This window comes from Convolutriloba macropyga, chromosome 11 (genome assembly GCF_964194025.1).
Source record: "Convolutriloba macropyga chromosome 11, txConMacr16.3, whole genome shotgun sequence".
Classification (NCBI taxonomy): domain Eukaryota; kingdom Metazoa; phylum Xenacoelomorpha; order Acoela; family Convolutidae; genus Convolutriloba; species Convolutriloba macropyga.
The window spans coordinates 5,155,705-5,177,940 of record NC_134478.1 but is presented as its reverse complement, the minus strand read 5'-3'; the positions used below and the strand labels follow the sequence as shown (position 1 = coordinate 5,177,940).

The 22,236-nt window shown below is 35.6% G+C and overlaps 1 protein-coding gene across 2 annotated transcripts; it reads left to right on the top strand.

The window, feature by feature from the left end:
• The first annotated feature begins 383 nt into the window (after window positions 1-383).
• On the top strand, window positions 384-17,816 carry LOC142349329 (vacuolar protein sorting-associated protein 52 homolog). 2 transcript variants are annotated; one of them, XM_075400805.1, is made up of 3 exons: window positions 384-532; window positions 14,954-16,379; window positions 16,901-17,816. In XM_075400805.1, the coding sequence occupies exons 2-3, from the start codon at window positions 14,958-14,960 to the stop codon at window positions 17,687-17,689; spliced, it is 2,211 nt and encodes a 736-aa protein (XP_075256920.1). In that variant the 5' UTR covers window positions 384-532; window positions 14,954-14,957; the 3' UTR covers window positions 17,690-17,816. The 2 variants fall into 2 exon arrangements, with proteins under 2 accessions (XP_075256920.1, XP_075256921.1); XM_075400806.1 differs by lacking the exon at window positions 384-532 and adding an exon at window positions 1,071-1,179.
• Window positions 17,817-22,236: the final 4,420 nt, after the last annotated feature.

The following is a 22,236-nucleotide window of genomic DNA, read 5'->3' as shown; positions in this document are numbered from 1 at the left end:
GACGTTGAAAAAACATTCAAAAACTTTGATTGAAGTGCAGATATTATTCCTCCATGGAGGATTAGAATGATACAATTTTTCATCAGATGTTAACATGCCCTATGACTTATAAATGCATGCTGTCGGTAAGTAATTTTGGCATGCTGCTCTTGGCCTTTCGTTTTTGTTTACATAGCTAAATTTGACCTTTCTTATGATAAAGGGCGGGAAACTGATGTAGAAAAATGTGAAAATGGAAAATAATATTTTACTCGGTATGCTTACTTGCACTTTTAAGGAAGATATTTTTGGGATCAACAAAAAGTTGTCATATGTCGTAATTACAATTTAACAATTCATCAGTAATTGAGAACGATTGTGGTTGCCAATAGCCAGCTGTTAGACTAATTGAAAGACCATCAGAAATCGTCCAACAACTCCACAACTAAATTTTACTTGTTCCATGTCGAGAAATGTAAGAGAGGTGTTGTGAGAGAAACAAAAAACTGAAAGCTCGGACGAGTACAGAGACAGTTTTAGACCTTCAAATCAGGTAGGAGACAAATAGAAGGTAATCTGCTTAGCAAAGCTTTGTTTCTGGCAAGGAGTATTCTAATATGAGGTAAACTGGATGACCAAGTGACGAGAACAGATTTTAAATGCGTTTAACATTCTGAATGGTTAGACTGGGAGTTTTGGGAAACGATGAAACTATTAAAAAATGTTGAGAATTTAGGACAGTCTGATTACAATCTCTGAACAATTTCTATTATGATCTATAAGTTGCAGTGTGCATGGTTGCCATTGGTGATTAACTTTAGTGTTATCCCTTCATTTGGCCACTGTGTTTGATTGGCCAAAAACAACTTTTTGCAGATAGAATAGTAGGAAAGTGATGTCGAAATTTCTGATCACAGAACAAACTTTTTTCCTACTTATTCTCTCTTGCAGTTTTTAAAAGAATGTCTAGCTTTCAAATGTAGTAATTACAATTTAACAATTGATCAGTAATTGAGAACGATTGTGGTTGCCAATAGCCAGCTGTTAGACTAATTGAAAGACCATCAGAAATCGTCCAACAACTCCACAACTAAATTTTACTTGTTCAATGTCGAGAAATGTAAGAGAGGTGTTGTGAGAGAAACAAAAAACTGAAAGCTCGGACGAGTACAGAGAGACAGTTTTAGACCTTCAAATCAGGTAGGAGACAAAAAGAAGGTAATCTGCTTAGCAAAACTTTGTTTCTGGCAAGGAGTATTCTAATATGAGGTAAACTGGATGACCAAGTGACGAGAACAGATTTTAAATGCGTTTAACATACTGAATGGTTAGACTGGGAGTTTTGGGAAACGATGAAACTATTAAAAAATGTTGAGAATTTAGGACAGTCTGATTACAATCTCTGAACAATTTCTATTATGATCTATAAGTTGCAGTGTGCATGGTTGCCATTGGTGATTAACTTTAGTGTTATCCCTTCATTTGGCCACTGTGTTTGATTGGCCAAAAACAACTTTTTGCAGATAGAATAGTAGGAAAGTGATGTAGAAATTTCTGATCACAGAACAAACTTTTTTCCTACTTATTCTCTCTTGCAGTTTTTAAAAGAATGTCTAGCTTTTGCCAAAAAATTATCCCATAAATTGTTAACTACTGAAACGAAATAGAGAACAATTATAGTAGCCAGCGTTAATTTGCTGAACTAATCGACAGGTTGTCAGAATTTGTCTAATACTTCCACAGCCAAACTTTATACGTTCCATGTTGAGAAATGTAAGTCAAAGCAATCTAATTTACAATACGTTGAAACACTCACTATAAGACCAAAACAACAAAAACTGAGCACTCAAGTAATTGAAGAGAGACTTTTTTAGACCATCAAACCAGTTAGAATAAAATAGAATTTAATCTGCTGAGCCAAACATTGTCGAAGCAGAAACTTGTATTTTGGGGTATTTTCAATCATTTAGGCAAAAAACTAATTATATTCAGTTTCATAGGGATTCAATGTCATTGGAAAAGAACCATTAAAAAGTTTAAAACTCCAATTGTTTAGACTACAGGTTTGAGAAACGGTGAAACCATAAATACTGTCCAAAACCTATATCAGTCTGATTAAATTTTATAAAAATTCAATATTAATCGATAAACATAAGTGTGCGTGGTTTCTCGTGGTAATTTATTTTAGCGTTTTCCCCTATAGTTGATGCAGTATTCAATTGACCATAAAAAGTTGTTTTGACGAAAGAACGGTAAGAAGGTGATATAGAAATTTTTAACCATAAAACAAACATTTTTTCCTATGCATTTTTTGCTGTTTTAAGAAAGAGCATTTTAAGATCTTCAAAAACTCTCATGTGACTAAAAACGAGGCAATTCGTAAGGAAGGTTCATCATTTTTAGTAGCCAGTCGTCACCTGTTGGACTTATTGAGAGACCCACAGAAATTGTCCAACAACTCCACAAATAAAAAAGAAAATCAATGCAGTCAGAAAAACATTTCGCTAAACAAAACATATAAGCAGAAAAACAAAGAACTTGATATTCAAATAAGTAAAAACAGACGGTTTTAGACCACCAAACTAGGTAGGAGAAGAGTAAAATATACTCGGTTTGGCAAAAATTTGTCGACAGTTAAACTTGGTTGTTGGGTTAATTTGGATCTTTAAGGCAAAACTTTACTCTCTAATGCGTTAAATAGGGATACATTGCCACGTGAAAAAAAATTAATGCGAAAACGACTCTGGTTGGTTAAACTGCTGAATTGAAAATTGATACAACTGCAAAAAGATTTAAAACCTAATTCAGTCTGATTAAAGTCTCTAATAAAAATTTCATTATAATCTATAGAGAGAAGTGTGCATGGTTGCCATTGGAGGTTAATTTTAGCGCTCTGCCAAAAACATCACACTGTGTTCAATCAGCTAATTAATATTTACCGAAACAATGATAGGAAAATTTCGTAAATGTTTGAGAACACAGAATATTTTTTCCGGTATTTTCTTTTTGCAGTTTTAAAAAAAGATCCTTTTTGCTGTGGCCAATAAAAAGACATATGAATTCAGAACAATTGCATCATAATTGAGAACTAAGTAAATAGCTAGGGGTAATCTGTTAGACTAATTTAAGAAACATCAGATTTGGTTCAACGACTCCACAATCAAACGTTATATGCTCAACGTCGCGAAACGTAAATCAAAGAAATCTGATTTCCATTACGCAAAAACAAAACATCAAAATCACAAAAAAAGTTAAAGAAATTATGAGTAAGGAGTTACAATTTTAAATAGTCAAACTAAGTTGGAGAGGAATAGAATGTACTCTGCATATCAATACTTTGTCCAATCAGAAACCTGATTTTTGGGTAATTTGGATTTTCAGGCAAGATATTTACTCCCCTATGCGTTAAACTGGGTCACATTGAAATTTGACCAGATCCCATGATTAGATAAACACTCTTGTTGATTAAAAGGGAGCTTTGAAAAACAACGATGAATAACGAAAAAAAAACGTTGAAATCTTAAGTCAGTCTGACGCAAATCTCCTAGCATTTTCCCTTATTATGTATAAAAAGGCGTGCTTGGTTGCCATTGGAGAATAAATTTAGTGCTCCGCTCATATTTTTAAGATTGCGTTGTAATAGCTAATAAATTTTTTATCGAAACATTGGTGAGAAATTGAAGTAGAGAATTGTGACCACAGAACAATTATTTTCCTCTTAAGTTTATCTTGCAGATCTAAGAAAGATGATTCTGCAATCCTCAGAAAACTGTCATATGACTTGAAATAAGGCTTTCATAATAGAGAACAATTTTCATAGCTAGCGGTAACCTGTTAGACCAACTTAAGGTACATCAGATTCTGTCCATCGACTCCACAACCAAACGTTATATTCTCAATGTCACTAAACGTAAATCAAAGAAACCTGATTCCCATTACGCAAAAACAAAACACCACAATCGCAAAAACAAAAAACTGAAAGCCAATAAATAGTGTGGAGTTATAGTTTTAGATCGTCAAACCAGTTAAGGGAGGAATAGAATGTACTCTGCTTGGCAAAATTTTGTCCAATCAGAAACAAGATTTTTGGGGTAATTTGGATTTCCAGGCAAAAGGTTCAATCTCTTCTGCGTTAAACTGCGACACATTGAAACTTGTTCAGACCCCAAGATAAACTAAAAACTCTCGATGGTTAAACGGCAGCTTCGAAAAACGACGAATAACAAAAAACGTTGAAAACATAAGTCAGTCTGATGCAAATCTCCTAGCATTTTCCATTATTATGTATAGAGAAGCGTGCTTGTTTGCCATTGGAGAATAAATTTAGTGCTATGCTTATAAATTTAACCTTGCGTTGTAGTAGCTAAAAGTTTTTCTATCGAAACATTGGTGAGAAATTGATGTGGAGAAATGTAACTACAGAATAATTGTTTTCATTTGCGTTCTCTAATGCAGTTTTACAACAGATCAAATCGTGGATGTCAAAAAAATTTAATAGGACCCGAATACAAATCTGTCATAAAGGAGAAATATGTTAGTTGCGATCCGTAACCAGTAAAGACAACTGAAAGACCATCAGAGGTTATCCAATGACTCTAGAGCCAAACCTCATATGTTCAATGTTGAGAACCGTAAATCAAAACAATCTGATTTACAATACGCTATTTGAAATTCCGAAAGATAGGAAAACTAAAACAAAAAACTGAACAACGCTCACATGAGTAAGGTGAGACCGCTTTCTATAATCAAACCAGATTAAAGAAAAACAGATTGTACTCTGCTTAGCAAAATTTAGCGAAGCGTAAACTTGGATTCCTGGCCACGACAACAGAGCCTATAATGCAGTAAAGACTCTCCTTAGTTAAACTGGAGGTTTCAATGATGATAAAACCAGAAAAAATTATTGAAAAATTAAGTCAGTATGATTAAAACTTTCGATTAATTTCAGTTAAAATCCAAAAATAGAAAAGTACATATTCACTATTTGTGATTGACTTAGTTTTATCCCTTTTTGACACTGTGTTTAATTAGCCAAAAACAATTTTTAACCAAAAGAACGATGGTAAGGTGATCTAGAAGATTTTGACCAGGGAACAATCATTTACCTATCTATTTTTGGAGTCGTAATTGAAAAAGATTTTAGTATTCAGCAGTGAGCTGTTAGACTAATTGAAAAACCATCAGAATTTGTTCAACGACTCCACAGTTAAGTTTTATATGTTCTATGTCGAGAAATCTATATCGATGAAATCTGAATTACAAGAGGCTAAAACACAAACTAAAGGCAATAGAAAAGAAGCTGAGTTCTCAAGTGATTGAGGAAGGACTGTTCTTGGCCAAAAAACCAAGTGGAAGAGCATTATAGTAAGAGCTGCGTAGCAAAAATTCTTTGAAGCAAATACTCTTTTTGGATTAAGTTAGACATTTCTGGTTAATTTTGTTCAGATATTGTTAAACAGGTATATTGCCCTATCCTCTGACCGGAATTAGAGACGAGCTTAGGGCACTCACTGATTAAGTTGGAGTTTTGAAAATATGCAGAAAGAAATTTAACACTGAAACAAGTCTGTCTAGACGATTTGAACTAGAATTTTTGACTCGTATCACTAGAATTATGCGTCACATTTGATCTTTTGAACATTCAGAGGTTTCTTTGATATGTTTGCATCATAATTGGCCTGATTATTTTATCAAAGGTTACAAGATGAGGCATAAATAAAGTGAAACTGTTTTTTTTCGGGTTTTTTTCTATTTTGCAATGATTGCCTACATTGCTGTAAAGTTTGCTGAAGGTAATTGATTTAAAAAATTGTGACCGCAGAAAAATTAATTTCCTCTTTTTTTTCTCGCAAATTTAATATAGACCATTTTACGATCGTCAAAAAGAAGTCACTTGAATTTAAAATATTTTTCCGTAATTGAGCACAATTTTTGCAGATAGCAGTAAGCTGTTAGTCTAATTGACAGAATACCGGATATTGTGCAACGACTCCAAACCTTTATATGTTCAATGTCGAGAAACGTAAATGAAAGCTTTCTGATTTACAATACGCAAAACCAAAAAGCAATCAGCAGAAAAACAAAAAAAATCTGGACGCTAATATTAGTACGGAGTTACAGTTTTAGGTTGTTAAACCAGGTATGAGAGGAAAAGAATGTACTCTGCTTTGCAAAACCTTGTCCAAGCAGAAACTTGATTTTTGGGATAAATTGGTTTTCAGGCAAAAAAGTTCACTCTCCAATGTGTTAAATTGGGACACTTTGCCATTTGATCAGACAATTTTTATCCTTAAATATTGTTGTTGGTTAAACTGGAGGTTTGAAAGACGATAAATCACAATCACACGATGAAAAAATAATTCAACCTGATGAAAGTCTCCGAACAATTTCCATTATTCATTAAAAAGAGAAATCTGCATGGTTGCCATTGGAGGGTATTTTGAGAGCTATGCCCATAAAACTATCACTGTGTGTAATATAAACTTAAAATTTTTATATCGAAACATTGGTAGGAAAATGAGGCAGAAATTTTTTACCGCAGAACATATATTTTCCTCTATTTCTTCTTGCAAATTTTAGATAGACCCTTTTCCGATCGTCAATAAGCTGTCACATGACTTAAAAACAATTTTTTTATAGATTTTCCACAATTTTTGTAGATAGCAGTGAGCTGTTAGTCTACTGGCCAACGACTCCAACTTAAACGGCGCTAACAATTTTTTTAAACAAAACATTGCTAGGAAAACAAGGTAGAAAAAGGTGACCACAGTACAATTAATTTTGTTTCCTCTGTATTTTCTGTTGCAGATTTGAGAAAGACTATTTTCCGATTGTCAAAAAGCTGCCATATGACTAAAAACAACTCTGTCATACTTGAAAACAATATTGGTACTCAGTGGAAAACCGTGTTAGACTAATTGAAAAACCATGAGAAATCTTCCAACGTTTCCACAACCAAATTTTTTATGATCACTGTCGAGAATCGTATATCAAAGCAATATGAAGTACACTGCGCTCAAACAAAAACAATAACTCCAAAAACTAAAAAGAACTAAAACTAAAAAAACAGAACACTCAAAAAAGTAAAGAGAGACAGGGTTAGATAATCAAACCAGGTAACAGGTGAAAAAAATGTATTCTGCTTGATAAAAATTTGTCAAAGCAGAATCTTTACTTTCGTGGTAATTTGAACCGTTCAGGCAAAAACTTACTCACTAATGCGTTGAATAGAGATACCATTTCACGTAAACAGATTTTTAAAAACGATGAAAACTTAAGTCAATCTGATTGAAATCTGATTGAATATTTGCCATTACATTCTATTTTGAGAAGTATGCATGGTTGCTAAGGGATATTAAATTTGGCGCTATGCCCTCAAACTGGACAATTCGTTCATTTAGCTGAAATTTTTACCGACATTGTGTTTAATCAGCTAAGTTTTGTTTATCGAAATATATTGGTAGGAAAATGACGTAGAAATTTTGACCGCAGAAAAATTATTTTCCTCTATTTTTTTCTTGCAGATTTCAGACAGACAACTTTGCGATTGTTAAAAAGCTGTTATATGACAAGTCTTTCGTAATTCATGACAATTTTAGTAGCTACCGGTAAGTTGTTAGTCTAATTGAAAGACAATCAGACACTGTCCAACGACTCCACAACTCCATATGTTCAATGTCGAGAAACGTAAACCAAAGCAGGCTGATATGCAATACGCAGAACCAAAAAATAAACACAAAAACAAATGGACGCTCAATTTAATAAGGAAATCTAGGTTTAGATTGTTAAACCAGGTGGGAAACGAATAGAAAATATTCTGCTCTGCAAAACGTTGTCCAAGCAGAAACATGATTTTTGGGATTATTTTGATTTTCAGGCCAAAAGTTTACTCTCCGATGTGTTAAATTGGGACACCTTGCCATTTGATCAGAGCACATTTATCCTTAAACATTTTCGTTATTTAAACGGGAGGTTTGAAAGACAATTAATCATAAAAACACGATGAAAAAATAATTCAGCCTGATGAAAGTCTCCGAACAATTTCCATTATACATTATAAAGAGAAAAGTGCATGGTTGCCAGTGCAGAATATTTTGAGTGCTATGCCGATGAAACTAACACTTTGTTTAATTTTTTTACCGAAACTTTTGTAGGAAAATGATGTAGAAAGTTGTGACCCTAAAACAATTCTTCTCCTCTGTGTTTTCTCTAGCAGTTTTACAACAGACCAAATCGTGAATGCCAAAAAGCTGTAATAAGACCCAAAAAGAACTAATTAATAAATGAGAACAATATTAGTTGCTATCCGTAACCCGTAAGGATAATTGAAAGACCATCAGATGTTCTCCAATGACTCTAGAGCCAAACTTTATATGTTCAATATTGGGAATTGAGAACGATTCTGGTATTCAGCAGTAAGCTGTTAGACTAATTGAAAAACCATCAGAATTTGTTCAACAACTCCACGATTAAATTTTATATGTTCGATGTCGAGAAATATATATTGAAGAAATCTGAATTTCAATAGGCTAAAGCACAAACTATAGGCAATAAAGAAGAAGCTGAGCTCTCAAATGATTAGGGAGGGACTGTTCTTGGCCAAAAAAACCAAGTGGAAAAGCATTATAGTAAACGCTGCGTAGCAAAAAATTTTTGAAACAATTATTTTTTTGGATTAATCTAGACTATTCCGGTTAATTTTGTTCAGATATTGTTAAACAGGTATATTGCCCTATCCTCTGACCGGAATTAGAGACGAGCTTAGGGCACTCACTGATTAAGTTGGAGTTTTGAAAATGTGCAGAAAAAAACTGAACACAAACAAGTCTGTATAGACGACTTGAACTAGAATTTTAGAAACATATCACTGGAATTATGCATCACATTGGATCCTGTAAACATTCAGAGGTTTCTTTGGTATGTTTGCATCATAATTTGGCTGATTAATGCATCAAGGGTTACAAGGTGATGCTTAGAAAGAAGTGAAACTATCCTGTTTTTTTTTCTTATTCGGGTTGTTTTCTATTTTGCAATGCTTGCCAACATTGCTGTAAAGTTTCTCTGAGTGAAGCAAATAATTGTTAGAGAGTCTCGACAAACGAATGTGTTCATAAACACACCTATGTTTCCATCATTTGGTGTTAAATTATTGAAAATGTGTCAGTTCTCGTAAATCTGAATTGCTGACAATTGTTTATCAAATTGTTAATGTCTCCTGTATTGTTGATCCAATTTTAACGCGATTAGCCCCTTTCTTTTAATAAAAAAAAAGGTATTCTTTGTGGTCTTTTGCTTTAACGAAAACTTTCTTTGTTCACACGTGCCGTTATCACAATTTTAACCGCTACAATGTTGGCTAGCCTTGCAATTAAAGCCCACGCATCCTATAGTACGCAACATGCGACAGAAAACAATACATTTGGGTAACTTTTGTACTTTTATCATATGCAGATGTAAAAAAAAGTGGGCATTATGTGATCGTGTGTCTTTATTTTTTTAACTTTACTGTTTTTCCGGTGTAATCGGACGTTTAGGTCTTTCTCAAAATTTTCTCAGAAATTTACGTCAAACGCCTCTACCTTCCGTCCTTTTTGAGAGATATGATAAAAGGCATGAAAGTTGATGAAGAAAGTGAAGCGGTTAACAGTTCCTTCTGTAGTGTTTTCTTCCATGCTCCATTCAAAAGCAAACTCTAAAACTTAACCAAGTTTTATGTTTATTGACTTATAACAGATTTTGAAATCGTAATTTGTTAAAGGACGCGGACGTAAAAAAAAGCAAATGACCCAGATGGCTTCGGATATCTGGTTCTGAAACATTTTCTTCTTGCAAAATCTGCCTTTTATTTTAAACGTTCATTGACATGAGTGTCTATCGATCCAAGGGAAAATGGGCAAAACTGTTCCTAAATTCAATGATGGTTACAAACGCTTAATAAGCAGATACCATTCAATAATTTTTTTAACCTGCCTCTCTGAAGTATTCGAAAAACTTCCATTTGAATCTCCGAGAAAAAATTAAAATTGACTGCTTCTTCTGTCTATGCTTTTTAAATCATTTCAGAGATATCAGTAGCTTTCCCCGTTCGGACGCAGTAGCATACATTCGCAGGACGATACTTTTAGCACTCGTTCGTGGAAAATGCTTGGCACCTAAAATGCTTGGTAAATAAAAACACTTTGTCCTGAGAAACGTAGTACCATACCATTTGCGCAAAATCCTACTGAATTCTCTTGTGATCAGTCATCTCCAGTACTCAGCTGTTTTGCTTTCGTCAATTTCAAAAAATCTTCTGACAACCTTAGAAAAACAACTCAATTGGGCAGTTAAAGCTTGTTATTTTCAACGATTTAACAGTTCATCACTTAGTATCAAACTAGATAATTATGTACTGCCAATTAAACAATTGCTTGAATACAGAACAGCACTGTATGTCAATCAACTCTTGACATTTAAGAAGCCTGCCTTCCGGAGAATAACAGGACTTAGCTTGCCAACTTATAAGTTTTACAGACATTCAAGAACGAAAACTATTTTTCTTGAAGAGAGGTCAAAAACATCGTGGCTGGACAAAAGTATCATCAAAAGAGGCTTATCATTTAATAATTGTCTTGAAAAAAAACTTAAAAGGGAATGAGTCAAACAGGCGGGTTAAAAAAGTTTTCAAAAACTACTTTTTCCAACAATTTCAGAAGGACCCAATGGGAAACATTGTCGGCAATGTTTCTTGGAAAGCTTTTAAATTTAACTAACGCTTCATTTTTGAGTTTGTATTCTCACATGGGAGCTTAGAATTATTTTCTTCTACCTAGAGAAGAAAATCTTTTATCTGTTACTTATAATTTATGTTATATCTTTACGCTGCCATTTGTGTTATTTTTAGTCTCCTTGACCTATTTATACTCATTTGGAAATTCAGTGTTTTTTTACCTAATAAGTGTAGTATTAATTAAGCCCTTTGATGTGGCACCCGAGCCTAGCATGTTGCTTAAAGTTTAAATTACCTTTATATGTCAAGTGCTTTAAAATACCTTCAAATTACATTTATTTTAACATTTGTGTCAATTTGTTTCCTCTCTTAACTTCCAAAAAAACTATAAAGGACCGTGTACACCATCCGACAACGATGAATGTAGGTCGGAACATAAGGGATGATGGGTAGCACTTAGCCGGATGCTGCACTCCAAGCTGTTCCCCTCCAGACAGTGTAAAGACGGCCCAGTCAAAAATAACATTTGTGTCAATGGTCTAAAAATGGATCTTCGAAAACTGCTTACTAGTGAAGGGGCTTATGATACTTTTTGTCGCGCTAATACTGTTATGGCAGACACAAATAAATTACTTCAAAATTATTGAACAACTTTGCGAGGAGCATTTCTTGAATTCAATACCAAACGTTCAGTCAAGTACCTTGAGTTTATCTAGACCAATTTTTTTCTTATGAAGATGAAATCAGAATCTTTTTAAGAATGGCCAGTGTCAAAAAATTTTAATCAATCAGTACTCCTTGACTACATTACTACAAAACTAATTGTCAAACTGAAACTGGACTGACTAATGGGTGGAAACCTTTGAACTGTGCTCAAAATTTTATTCTACTACTACTACTCCCTTTCCAAAAAATGAAAACATGCTTTTCCTTATCAGCCACCTGCGCTATTCTGCAGTTTTCTTTGACAAAATTTTCAAAAATTGAATTTGGAAAAACAAATCAGCTGGGAAGTTAAGGCCATATTCTGTGGTCAAAAAATATGATACTCAGCAGATTCGAAGATTTAGTATCCTTCCAAAAAGACTTGCTACACAACAAATATTTTTCTTTTTTGGAAATTGTGACACTAACAACAATACCACTATGAAACTACAGGAGGAACACCGTACTTTTGCAACCTTATCTATAAGACCTGATTAATGTAAGATAGCATCTTTAATAGCGGATGCAAACTTGTGGAATGAATCTAATGCAAAAATCAATTTCGATAGACAAAACACAATTTTTGGCAATGAAAAATTACATCAAAGCAAAGGAAATATGTGAAAGGTTTTTTTTAATTGCTTTTGAAAATGATATCACAGTCGCCATGTACTGTAATGTGTCCTGGACTGAGTTCAAATTCAATCTTAATTGACATATTTATTTTTTGTGTATTAATTATCGATACATGTAATCTTACACGTTTTATAGTCGTTTTAATATGATTGATAATGACATGAACAAAATCTGAACTTTTAAAAAATACAATACATTCAATTTTATACACGCTACTGTGATGCTTCGTAGTGGGGGCTTGCTATTCTCTCCATTGGTTGATCATGCTTCCCTTTTTTGTGTTTTTAATAGCCGCACAGCCATAGCTGGGGCTATTATTTATTGGCCTTTTCTTGTTTTTTTTATTTCGGCGTCAAGATATTTGTTACGAACAGATGACGTCACAATCACTTCAAATCTGCTTTTTTCATTCGTTCATGCAATTTCAACTGAAGTGCCCGCGTGACGTCATTTTGTACTCTTATTGGAGCGAGTTTTTTGTTCATTTGCGTGATTAAGTTTTTTAATTGCTCCCAAACGAAGTTTGCAGCAATTATATTAGTCCTGTCGGTCTTCTTTTGTGAGATTTTTTGCTTGACCGATTCTTCGTCTGACGGCTTTCAATTTCGTCCTCAAAAACGGGATAAACAAGTAGCACCCAGTGGGCATTAAGTGCTCTTAGATCCTTTCAGCTCTAATGGTTTGATAATAGGTTACTGACAAATAGTTTTTCATTTTAATGTCACAAATTTTAGCAATTTTTTGATAAAACTTGCATTTTAAAGTTTTTGAAATTTCGGTCGTTTTTGGGTGTTTTCAGTCTCAGGAGCCAAGGAACTGATTTAATGGAATGTTCTAGACGCAATGGAATGTCTTGCAAGATTTTAAAATCACCACGAGTTTTAGCATTTTTTTAACAATTGTTGCCATTTTTTTCAATGACATATATCGTCATTATTCAGGTTTTTTGAGCCTCAAGGGTAAGAAAACCACCGTTGTGGTTTGAGAAAATTTTACTGGAAAGTTTTTATCGGTCATGGATTAATTTTCAACTTCTTTATATCACAAGTTTTAGCAATTTTTTTTTAAAGCTTTCAAGTTTTTTGAAATTTTTTGTGAGTTTTAGGTTTTTCTAGCCTCAAGAGCCAATGAAATTCCTCTAGGGTTTGATAATATGTTACTGCACAGTTTGTAGACGTAATAGTTTGTTCAAGATTTTAATATCGCGAATTTAAGCAATTTTTACGATTAAGTATTTGCGATTTTATGTTTTTAAATTTTTTCCGGCACCCGGGGACCTCCTCCAAGTTTTGATTAAAAGCTGCTGCACAGTTTGTAGAGTTAATAAAATGTTGATCAGTTTTTTCTGAATCCAGTTCTAGTAGTTTTTGGATAAAATCTAAAAGTTTTCACATTTTCAGAAGTTTTTTATGTTTCAAGTGTACATATCTTAGAAGCCTGTGAAATTATTTAAGGCTTCAAAAAGGGATGCTGGTTAATTTCCTGAGACAATGAAATGGCTTTAAAGATATTTATATCTTGAGTTTTTGAAAGATTTGTTAAAATTTGCAATTGTTTTCAAAATTTTAAAATTTTCTTTTTCTGAGTTTAACGTCCATTACTGGCCAACAAAACTCTTTAAGTCTTGGAGATGGGTTACCTGACAGAACTTTCGAGACAAAAATGGTTGTGAACTTTTTACTCCGAAGCTGAAATTTTTTTTTAATTTTGCCTTTTTCAGTTTTTTTATATGGTTTATTTACTAACAAGGCTATAAAACTAGAAATTGCAGAGTCGAATCTCATCATGAAAAATATTCATATCTCTCATTCTCTCTGTTGGTTAGGTTTTCGTTCCTTTTCTTCCTCGTTCACGTTTTATCTCTCTCATTCTCTGTCTCTCTCTTTTTGTTGATGCCAAACTTCAGCTGCTGTTACGTGGCGTAATGTCATCATCTCTTATCCTCATTTACAATGAGTTATAGTAGAAATGTTTTTAATCATAAATGACTTAACAGGCACTTTTTAGGAAATCATTGTCAATTGCTCTCAAAAGCAATTTGTAGCAAATATATTAATCCTGTTTGTCTCTTTTATGCAATTCTTCTCATGGCCGATTTTTTGTCTCACCCATTTGACTTCAGACACGGGATAAAGAGGTATCGTCCAGATTGCAATAAGTTCTCTTAGAGCCTTTCGGTCCACTAGTCTTCAAGTATGCGATTAACAGAAACTGTTTCGGAGACTTATACTTATTGTGTGAAGGGCGGTTCTTAGAAATTGATCTCACACCCCCACCCAACCACCGCCCCCACATTAGTCCCCCCAATCAACGTTTGTACCCCCGCTTCGTTGCACCCCCGCTGCGCTCACCTTACGACCCTTTAAATAATCGAAGGCTAGCCTCACTAAACCGTGGCTAGCTACTGACGAAGCCAACCGCTCGCTGTTCGTTTGAGAGCAATTCGCCCGTCGTTAGTCCGTTATGTTTGTTACGCGTGACTTTCCTCGCTGTCAAAATGACTCCTGACTCTTAAACTGATTTTCTTTACTTTAATTCAAAGAGATGTTGAAGTGAGTGCGTGCCACTCTAAATGAAGGTTATTGGAGAGCAGCTAATGGAAGCAGCCAAATATAACATCAATTTCTTTGTTTTGTTTGTTATTATCTTTTGGAGACTGCATATCTACAATGCTATTTGGTAATTTTCGTTCTCTCTATATTTCCCTTGAAGTTGACTAAATTAGATGTTTAAATATTAAGTTTCTTCTGGTTTTCGTTCAATCAGTTTTCTCTATTTTTGCTGGTTTAATACGATTACTTTGAAATCGACGGCATATCCCTAACCGAGGATATCTCGCATTGTCTTGGGCAGAGCGTTTATGAAATGGCCATGCGCAATTCATGGAAATCATTAATTGTTAAACTTAGTCGAAAATGATTTTAGATTAATGGAATTGAGTAAAGACAGTTTACTGAGCAGCGGAACTTTCTTGCGTGAGAGTGATGCAATATTAGCGTCCAAAACCAGCGCAGCTTTGGGACAGACCAGCAAGTCTGCTACTCCGGGTGAGCCTGAGGAGTATGATCCGGAATGGCTGGATCTGAAGTTCGAGAATCTCGACCTGACTTGTGAGGACCTGATTTTGGACGATTTGGAAGACAACATTCAAGAGAATCTTGAAGATGGGTTGATTAGCGAGGCTTTAGATAGTGGAGTCGATTTGGGTAATTACTCGAAAGATGTTGAAAAGAGTTTAGTTGAATGCGAAGGTGGGGCAATAAAAGATTACATCTCTCAAGCTGGCAACATATGCAAGCTTCACAAAGAGATCAAAACGTGTGATGACATTTTGATGCGAATGGAAAATATGTTGGATGGATTTCAACGCGACCTTGGAAGTATTAGTTCCGAGATCCAAAATTTACAAAGTCAAAGTATTTCGATGAATGTCAAGCTAAAGAATCGACAGTCAGTTCGAGGCGAGTTGAGTCAATTTGTGGACGAAATGGCTGTTCCCGAACAAATGATCCAACATATAATGGATACCCCAGTTTCAGAAAGAAACTTTCTGGAGCAGCTGCACGAATTGAGTGTGAAAATCAACTTTGTAAAGGAGCAAAACTTCAAAGAAGCCTTCTCTGCTAAAGACGTTATCATTATACTGGAAAACTTGAAATTGAAAGCGATAGCTAAAATTCGCGAGTACCTCTTGGACAAAATTAATTCGTTCAAAAAGCCTTTGAGCAATTATCAGATCCCGCAAACCGCAATGTTGAAAGTGAACTTTTTCTACCAGTTTCTTGTCACTCACGAGCGCCATATTGCCAAAGAAATTCGAGATCATTACGTTGACACTGTTTCGAAAGTCTATTTTAGCTATTTCAAGACATACATGCGCCGAGTGATGCGACTCCAATTTGAAGATTCAGCTGATAAATACGATTTGATGGGTTCTGATGAGAACGCACGGAGGGGGTTTTTCAGCACGAAGCCAGCCGTGAACAAAAACAAATCAGCTGTATTCACTTTAGGGAACCGCGGGGACATTTTGACTGACTTCTTGGAGGCGCCGGCTCTAGTACCTCACGCGGCTCAGAAAGTCGACGAAAGATATACATATGAGCAGTTGTTCAGGACTATAATGTTTGCGTTGATGGATAATTGTTGCAGGGAGTACCTGTTTCTTGTCGATTTCTTCCTGGTTTCGGGTTCTGCTGCTCAAGATATGTTCAGCAGTGTTATGGGAAAGACGCTGGAAGTCGTGAAGAAAGACACAACCCAATATGTGAACGAGTCCTTCGATGCTGTTGGGAACTTTCTCTGTTTGCATATTATCTACAGATATCAAGTCATCATGCATAAACGACAGGTTAGCGACCGTATATTAGACTGACTGGGTGTTAATGTTTGTTTCATTGCAATGGACGAGGATTGTTGCATTTGGTTGAATCCTGAAGATATTTTACTTCTTCCTTCGCATTATCGGCTTGTTATAATGACTAAATTTTATGCAAACTTAACGCTGTTTCATCGGTAATTTAATGTGAATAAAATCAATTGTTGAGCAATCGAAGGCAGTTTACCGGAATGGGTTCAGTTAAACGTTCATTGAACAATATTCCGTAAAACTTCTTTCATCGTGTGGAAAAAACCGAGCGCAAATTTTTTTAGTTAACTTATTCTCTCTGGTAAAGCTTTTTTCAATCTACAAAAGTTATCTTTGTGAATGATGTAATAGGAAGCAGCTATCCTCTAAAAGCATTTCTTCCAACTGCGTATGATTTGTTCCAAGAGCTGACTGTTCATCTTTTTATCTCGCTTCTAATACTCTCAATCGAAATATCTCCCCGAAATTCTACCTATAAGTGTTGAGTAATTTTCTTTTTTTAGGTGCCAGCACTTGATCGCTACTGGGATGGTCTTTCAAAAGACATCTGGAAACGATTCCACTATCTCGTTGACCTCAACATCCACAGCATTCTGGAATGTGATGTCCAGAAAATATCCAACATTGATCTCCGCCCACACTACATCACCCGACGAGCGGCCGAGTTCTGCGGTGCAATCATCTCAATTAATGCCAGCTTCTGTGACGAGAGGGTATCCCAACTCCTTGCCCAGCTTTGGGGCGCAGTTGAAGGGTTCCTGAACCGTCTGGCTAAAGAGTTTCCAAACAAAAAGGATCAGTTGATCCTGGTTATCAATAACTGTGATCTGACATTGGCAATTATAACAGAGAGATCTCGAGAAGAGGGAAAAGAGGCCGAGGCAATTAACCGAACGCTAAACGAAAAGATTCAGGAATTCATTGAAGAAGTTCTTTTGCCTCATTTTGGACCCTTGATGACGTTTGTCAAAGAAGCGGAAGTTTTGCTACAAAAAGGTGAAATCGAACAACTTAGACGTGAAGAAAACAAAGTCATTCAACTTGTGAAGAGCTTTGCTAACGAATGGCGAAAGAAAATGGAGTTGATAAACGCGGAATGCATGAAGTCTTTCACCAATTTCAAAAACGGTACCCACATTCTGCAAGGAGCACTAACACAGTTGATTCAGTATTACCATAAATTTCAGAAAATTCTTTCCCAAGCACCATTTAAAAATCATCCAATTAGAAGTGAGCTGGTCAATATTCATCATTTGATGGTCGAGGTGAAAAAATTCAAACAAACTTTCTAAACTAAATCTGGCTCTAAATTATTGTTGTAACTAATGCAATTGTATATATCAGTAGAAAAACTGTATTTATCTTTAATGACATTCCCGAAGCATGAAAAACTATTTATGAATTTATGGGTTTCTCAAATACATTTTTAATAGAAGCAAGGTACCAAAAACTTTTGCATTCAATCGCCAATTGGCTAGGTAATTGCACTGTTGAACGAAGTGGGTATTAAGTGGCTGAGCAGCTCAATTATCTCTTCGAGCCCTACTAGTTTCTAAGTATGGGATTCACCAAAACTTTTTCAGGACAATTTCATAGTTTGAATGGCTGTTCTTAATCTGAAATGTTTGAACCCCTCCCAACACTCACCCCGTCCACGCTCCTCAACCTGACGGTTTCTACCCCTCTCTCATCCAGACCTACCCCCGCTCATCGCATGACCCCCACTCTGATCACCCCCTCTAACGATAGGGTCCCGGCTGGCTACTACCGAATTCAACCGCTAGCCGGTCGTTCGAGTGTAATTCGCCCGACCTTAGTCGGTTATGTTTATTTATTAATAGCCGCACAGCGATAGCCTTCTCTTGGTTTTTTACAATTCAAAGAATTTGAATTGTATTGGGGCGCTGTGTTAAGATCTGTTCACATATTTTCATGATTTTTTGAAGTCAAAATGGAGATGCGATTTTGTTCACGCCGAAACAGGAAGTGGAGGGAAGAAGCGAGTGGTTTTGCGGTGTGAAATTTGCTCTAATTTTAAAGTAGAGTGAGAAAACGGTGTTTGAACAAAAATTCGCGCTTTCTCGCTAGTGGTTATTTGTTCACATGCGGCATTTTGTAATTGATTTTCTGTTTTTTCCATTTCTTATGTGATTTTTTAGAAATGGTTTTTGTGATTAATTGCTCTTGAACGAAGTTCATAGCAATTATTGTAAACGTGTATGTCTTTTTATGCAAAATTTCCGCTTACTTTTCGAGTGACTTTTACGCCCTTGACTTTTTGCGTTTCGCGTGATCTAAAATTCTCTCTGAATCACAATTTCAAGCAGCTGAACTCAATTGGCGGCAATTTAATAAAAGTCAAATGAAAATTGCGCCAAAACTGGTGTCATTTTTTACTTTAAATCTTAACAGTGGTTTATGTTAACCTCTAATGTGGTTATTTGAAGCCCACTATTGAACTTCTTAGTCCCATTTAGGCTCCCCCTCCCTCCTCTCCCAACCCCCCACCCCCCCTCGAATGAAGCAGGTTGTAATTGATTGGAGATCCCACTAGTCGTTCGAGAGCAATTCTTCCGACGTTTCGTCGGTTATGTTTTTTATTTAGTGGTTTTAGTGATTTTTGTTTTATCCAATGAGAACTCTTTTTTGAAATGTGCGTCAGGACTTGTCCTGCTTTGTTTTTTAATTCGTCGTCTCCATCGATGAGTCTTGCGGCCGTTGCATTTTTAAATTCCAGTGACTTCTACTGTTTTGTAGTTAATATTTGTTCGCGTGACATCATTTGTTCTGCTTTTAGTTCAATTGCGTGAATTACCTCACTCAAAAAATGACTTCTGATCTCTCTTAATGAACTTGTAATTTTTTGAACATCTACAAGTTTAGGATCAATAGTGTGCGTCTAAGTATTGCCAAACGTAAGTGCCCTAATTATTGAGTATTAGAGTTTGAGTTTTTGATTTCAAATACTAATTCTGAAAAAGTTCTATGAGGGCTTTTTCCTTAAAGAGCGTTTGTGTCTCATAAAATTGACATTCCGAATCTAACCCAAAAATCAAGTGGTTTGTTAAAGGACTGGTGGTCAATCTGTCTATCTCAATTCTTTAGTTGTTGTTTCAATGGAAGGCCGCAAGCGTTTATCGCGGCTCTTTTTTAAAAAAATCTGTTCACACATTTTCATGATTTTTTTTCTCTACACAAAATCTCTAATTGTCTTCCTCAGAATGGGCTTCAGTTATTTGAAGCAAGTAATTTTTGCTACCAAAATAGAAGTTTTTGTTTTCAACTTGTTTTTGCTTCTTGGACTTTCTCGGTTTTTATTGTTGTTTGTTTTCTGTCGTATTGTTTGTCCCAGGATGATTTTCGTTCTTCCCTGTAACCTTTTTCCTCGTTTTTGCTCGGCATTTATTGCTTTTGTCCACCAAATGGTCAACATTAATGGAGCGTGCTTGATATTTGACTGTTTGTTCTGATGGTCGCAACCAGTAAAGATTTTTCCAAAAAAAGTTATCAGATCTCGGATTTGTAATTGCGAAGGCGATTTATATTCCTTGTGAAATCTATTGCAGTGTATTCGCTCTGTTTTTCACTTCGTTTCTATGACTTTTGCGACAATTTACTGTTTTGTTTTATCAATTGGCTCTACGCACCCAACGACTGCATTTTTGTGACGTTGACGTCTTTTTTATTGTTTGATGGAAGTGATTAAGCAATAGTGTGTTAACTTTTTGCTATGCGTGATAACCACACATATAAATTTGGCTTCTAGCTTCTTAGAATTTATTTAATTTGAGAAAATACTTTACTTGGAGTCTGTTTATTAGGACGGCTATAATACTGGATTGAACTTAGTATTTTTTTGAATGTCTATTTACAATTAGAAAAAAATAGCCAAGGAGTTCAATTCTCGCTTGCCTCATTGTTTCTTTTGTCATTAAAGTGCTCTACTTTATATTTCTCTGCTATTGTTCGGCAATCTGCGAGCTATGTTTCAGCACCAGTGCCGAGGTTTCAACGCTAAGAAACGCAAAATTATGAAAGATTGGTATTGAATGCGTTGAATTTATTTAAAATCAACGCTTGAGCTTAGTTCTTACATAAATTCAACCCATTCAATGCCAATCGTACAAATTTTGCGTTGAAAATAGCATAGATCTTACAAATTTTGCGTTGAGTTTAGCGTAGATCTTACATATTTTGAGCTGAATTTAGCGTAGATCTTACATAATTTCAACGCATTCAACGTCAATCTTACATTTTTTGCGTTGTATTTAGCGCAGATTTTAAATTTTGCGTTGAATTTAGCGTAGATCTCACATATTTTGTGTTGAATTTAGCGTAGATCTTATATAAATTCAACGCATTCAACGCCCATCTTACATATTTTGCGTTGAATTTATCGTAGATCTTACTTAAATTTTGGTTGATTTTAGCGTTGACCTTAAATAATTTTGCTTCTCGATTTTTCGTGGGGGTACGTGTGGGCGGGTGGGGGGGGATAGCGGGGTATTTGTGGGGGAGGGGATACGCGCGGGGTGGGAGGATGGGAGGGATTAGTTGGATGATGGAATGAGGTAGACAGGCACAAGTTTTTGCGATTTTTTTCAAAAAATCAAACCGCTTGCGTGCAAGAGAAACTGGAAAGAGTTGAAAGGAGAAAAAAGTAGAGCAATAATGAACAGAAATCGAATAAGATCTAAGCTGAATTCAGCGCAAAAATATGTAAGATTTACGCTTAGAAACGCCCCAAATTATGTGAAAGGTGATGGATGTTAGTCCGATTTGTAAAGAGTGCGGTTCCTAAGAAAAGTAAGGTTCTGTGGCACAGTGGTAGAAGAGGCGACAAGTAAGCAGGAGGTCAGTGGTTCGAGTCACATACCCAGAGTTGTACGCGTTGGTTTTATGTAAAATCAACTCTAAATTCATCTGAAAATATTGAAGATGAACGCTAAATTCAAAGCAAAATATGTAAGCTTACGATAAATTCAACGCAAAGTATGTAAGACATACGCTAAATTCAACGCAAAATATGTAAGCTTACGATAAATTCAACGCAAAGTTTGTAAGACATACGCTAAATTCATCGCAAAATATGTAAAATTCACACTAAATTCAACGCAAAGTTTGTAATATCTACGCTAAATTCAACGCAAAGTTTTGTAAGAAAATTGCGGTGAATTTTCGGACTATCAACCCTAGTTACCGCTGATCTTACATAAATTTGGCAAATTTCCTTGCCCGGGAATTGCTGATGCCGGTGGTCACTAAAACCTATACGCTCCTGCATAGATTATTGCCATCTTTCGGGTAAGCGAGCTATAATACGAATGAGCCGATAGACCTTTTGCACAGTGCGATCGGGACTAAAGCAAAACGAAAAAAAATGGGAAATATTTGAGGAAACACCACTCTGGAAAATGCGAAGTCTGCACTCTCGTGTGTACGGACGAAATCATATACTGGAGTTGGAGTGGGCGAGCTCTCGTCAAAGTCTATCTGAATAAGAACTACGCCGCGTTTCAATCCTATCGACTTTTCCCCATTATATCCCTCCCCCCTTACCCAGGTTGCACGAACTTGGAAAACTCGAACCAAATTTTCACATAGTGATTTACTATATAAGGGCACGTGCTCTGTAACTGGGGGGAGCATAACCTGGATCTATTCTGTTCCCCCCCCCCCCCCCAGTCTTAGTGGGCTTATATTTTTACGCCCCCAGGCGCACGTGCTATTTTTTACATTGTAACGTGCTAAATAACAACATATAATTCGTAACTGGGGGGCGTAAAAAACACCGGCGGGGGGACAGAATAGATCCTATAACGTACCGGGGTGCGGGCAC

Coding starts and splice junctions, on each gene's coding strand:
- LOC142349329 (XM_075400805.1), top strand. CDS start 14,958: ATGGAATTGAGTAAAGACAGTTTACTGAGCAGCGGAACTTTCTTGCGT. Junction 16,380..16,900: donor TCATCATGCATAAACGACAG/GTTAGCGACCGT, acceptor TTCTTTTTTTAG/GTGCCAGCACTTGATCGCTA.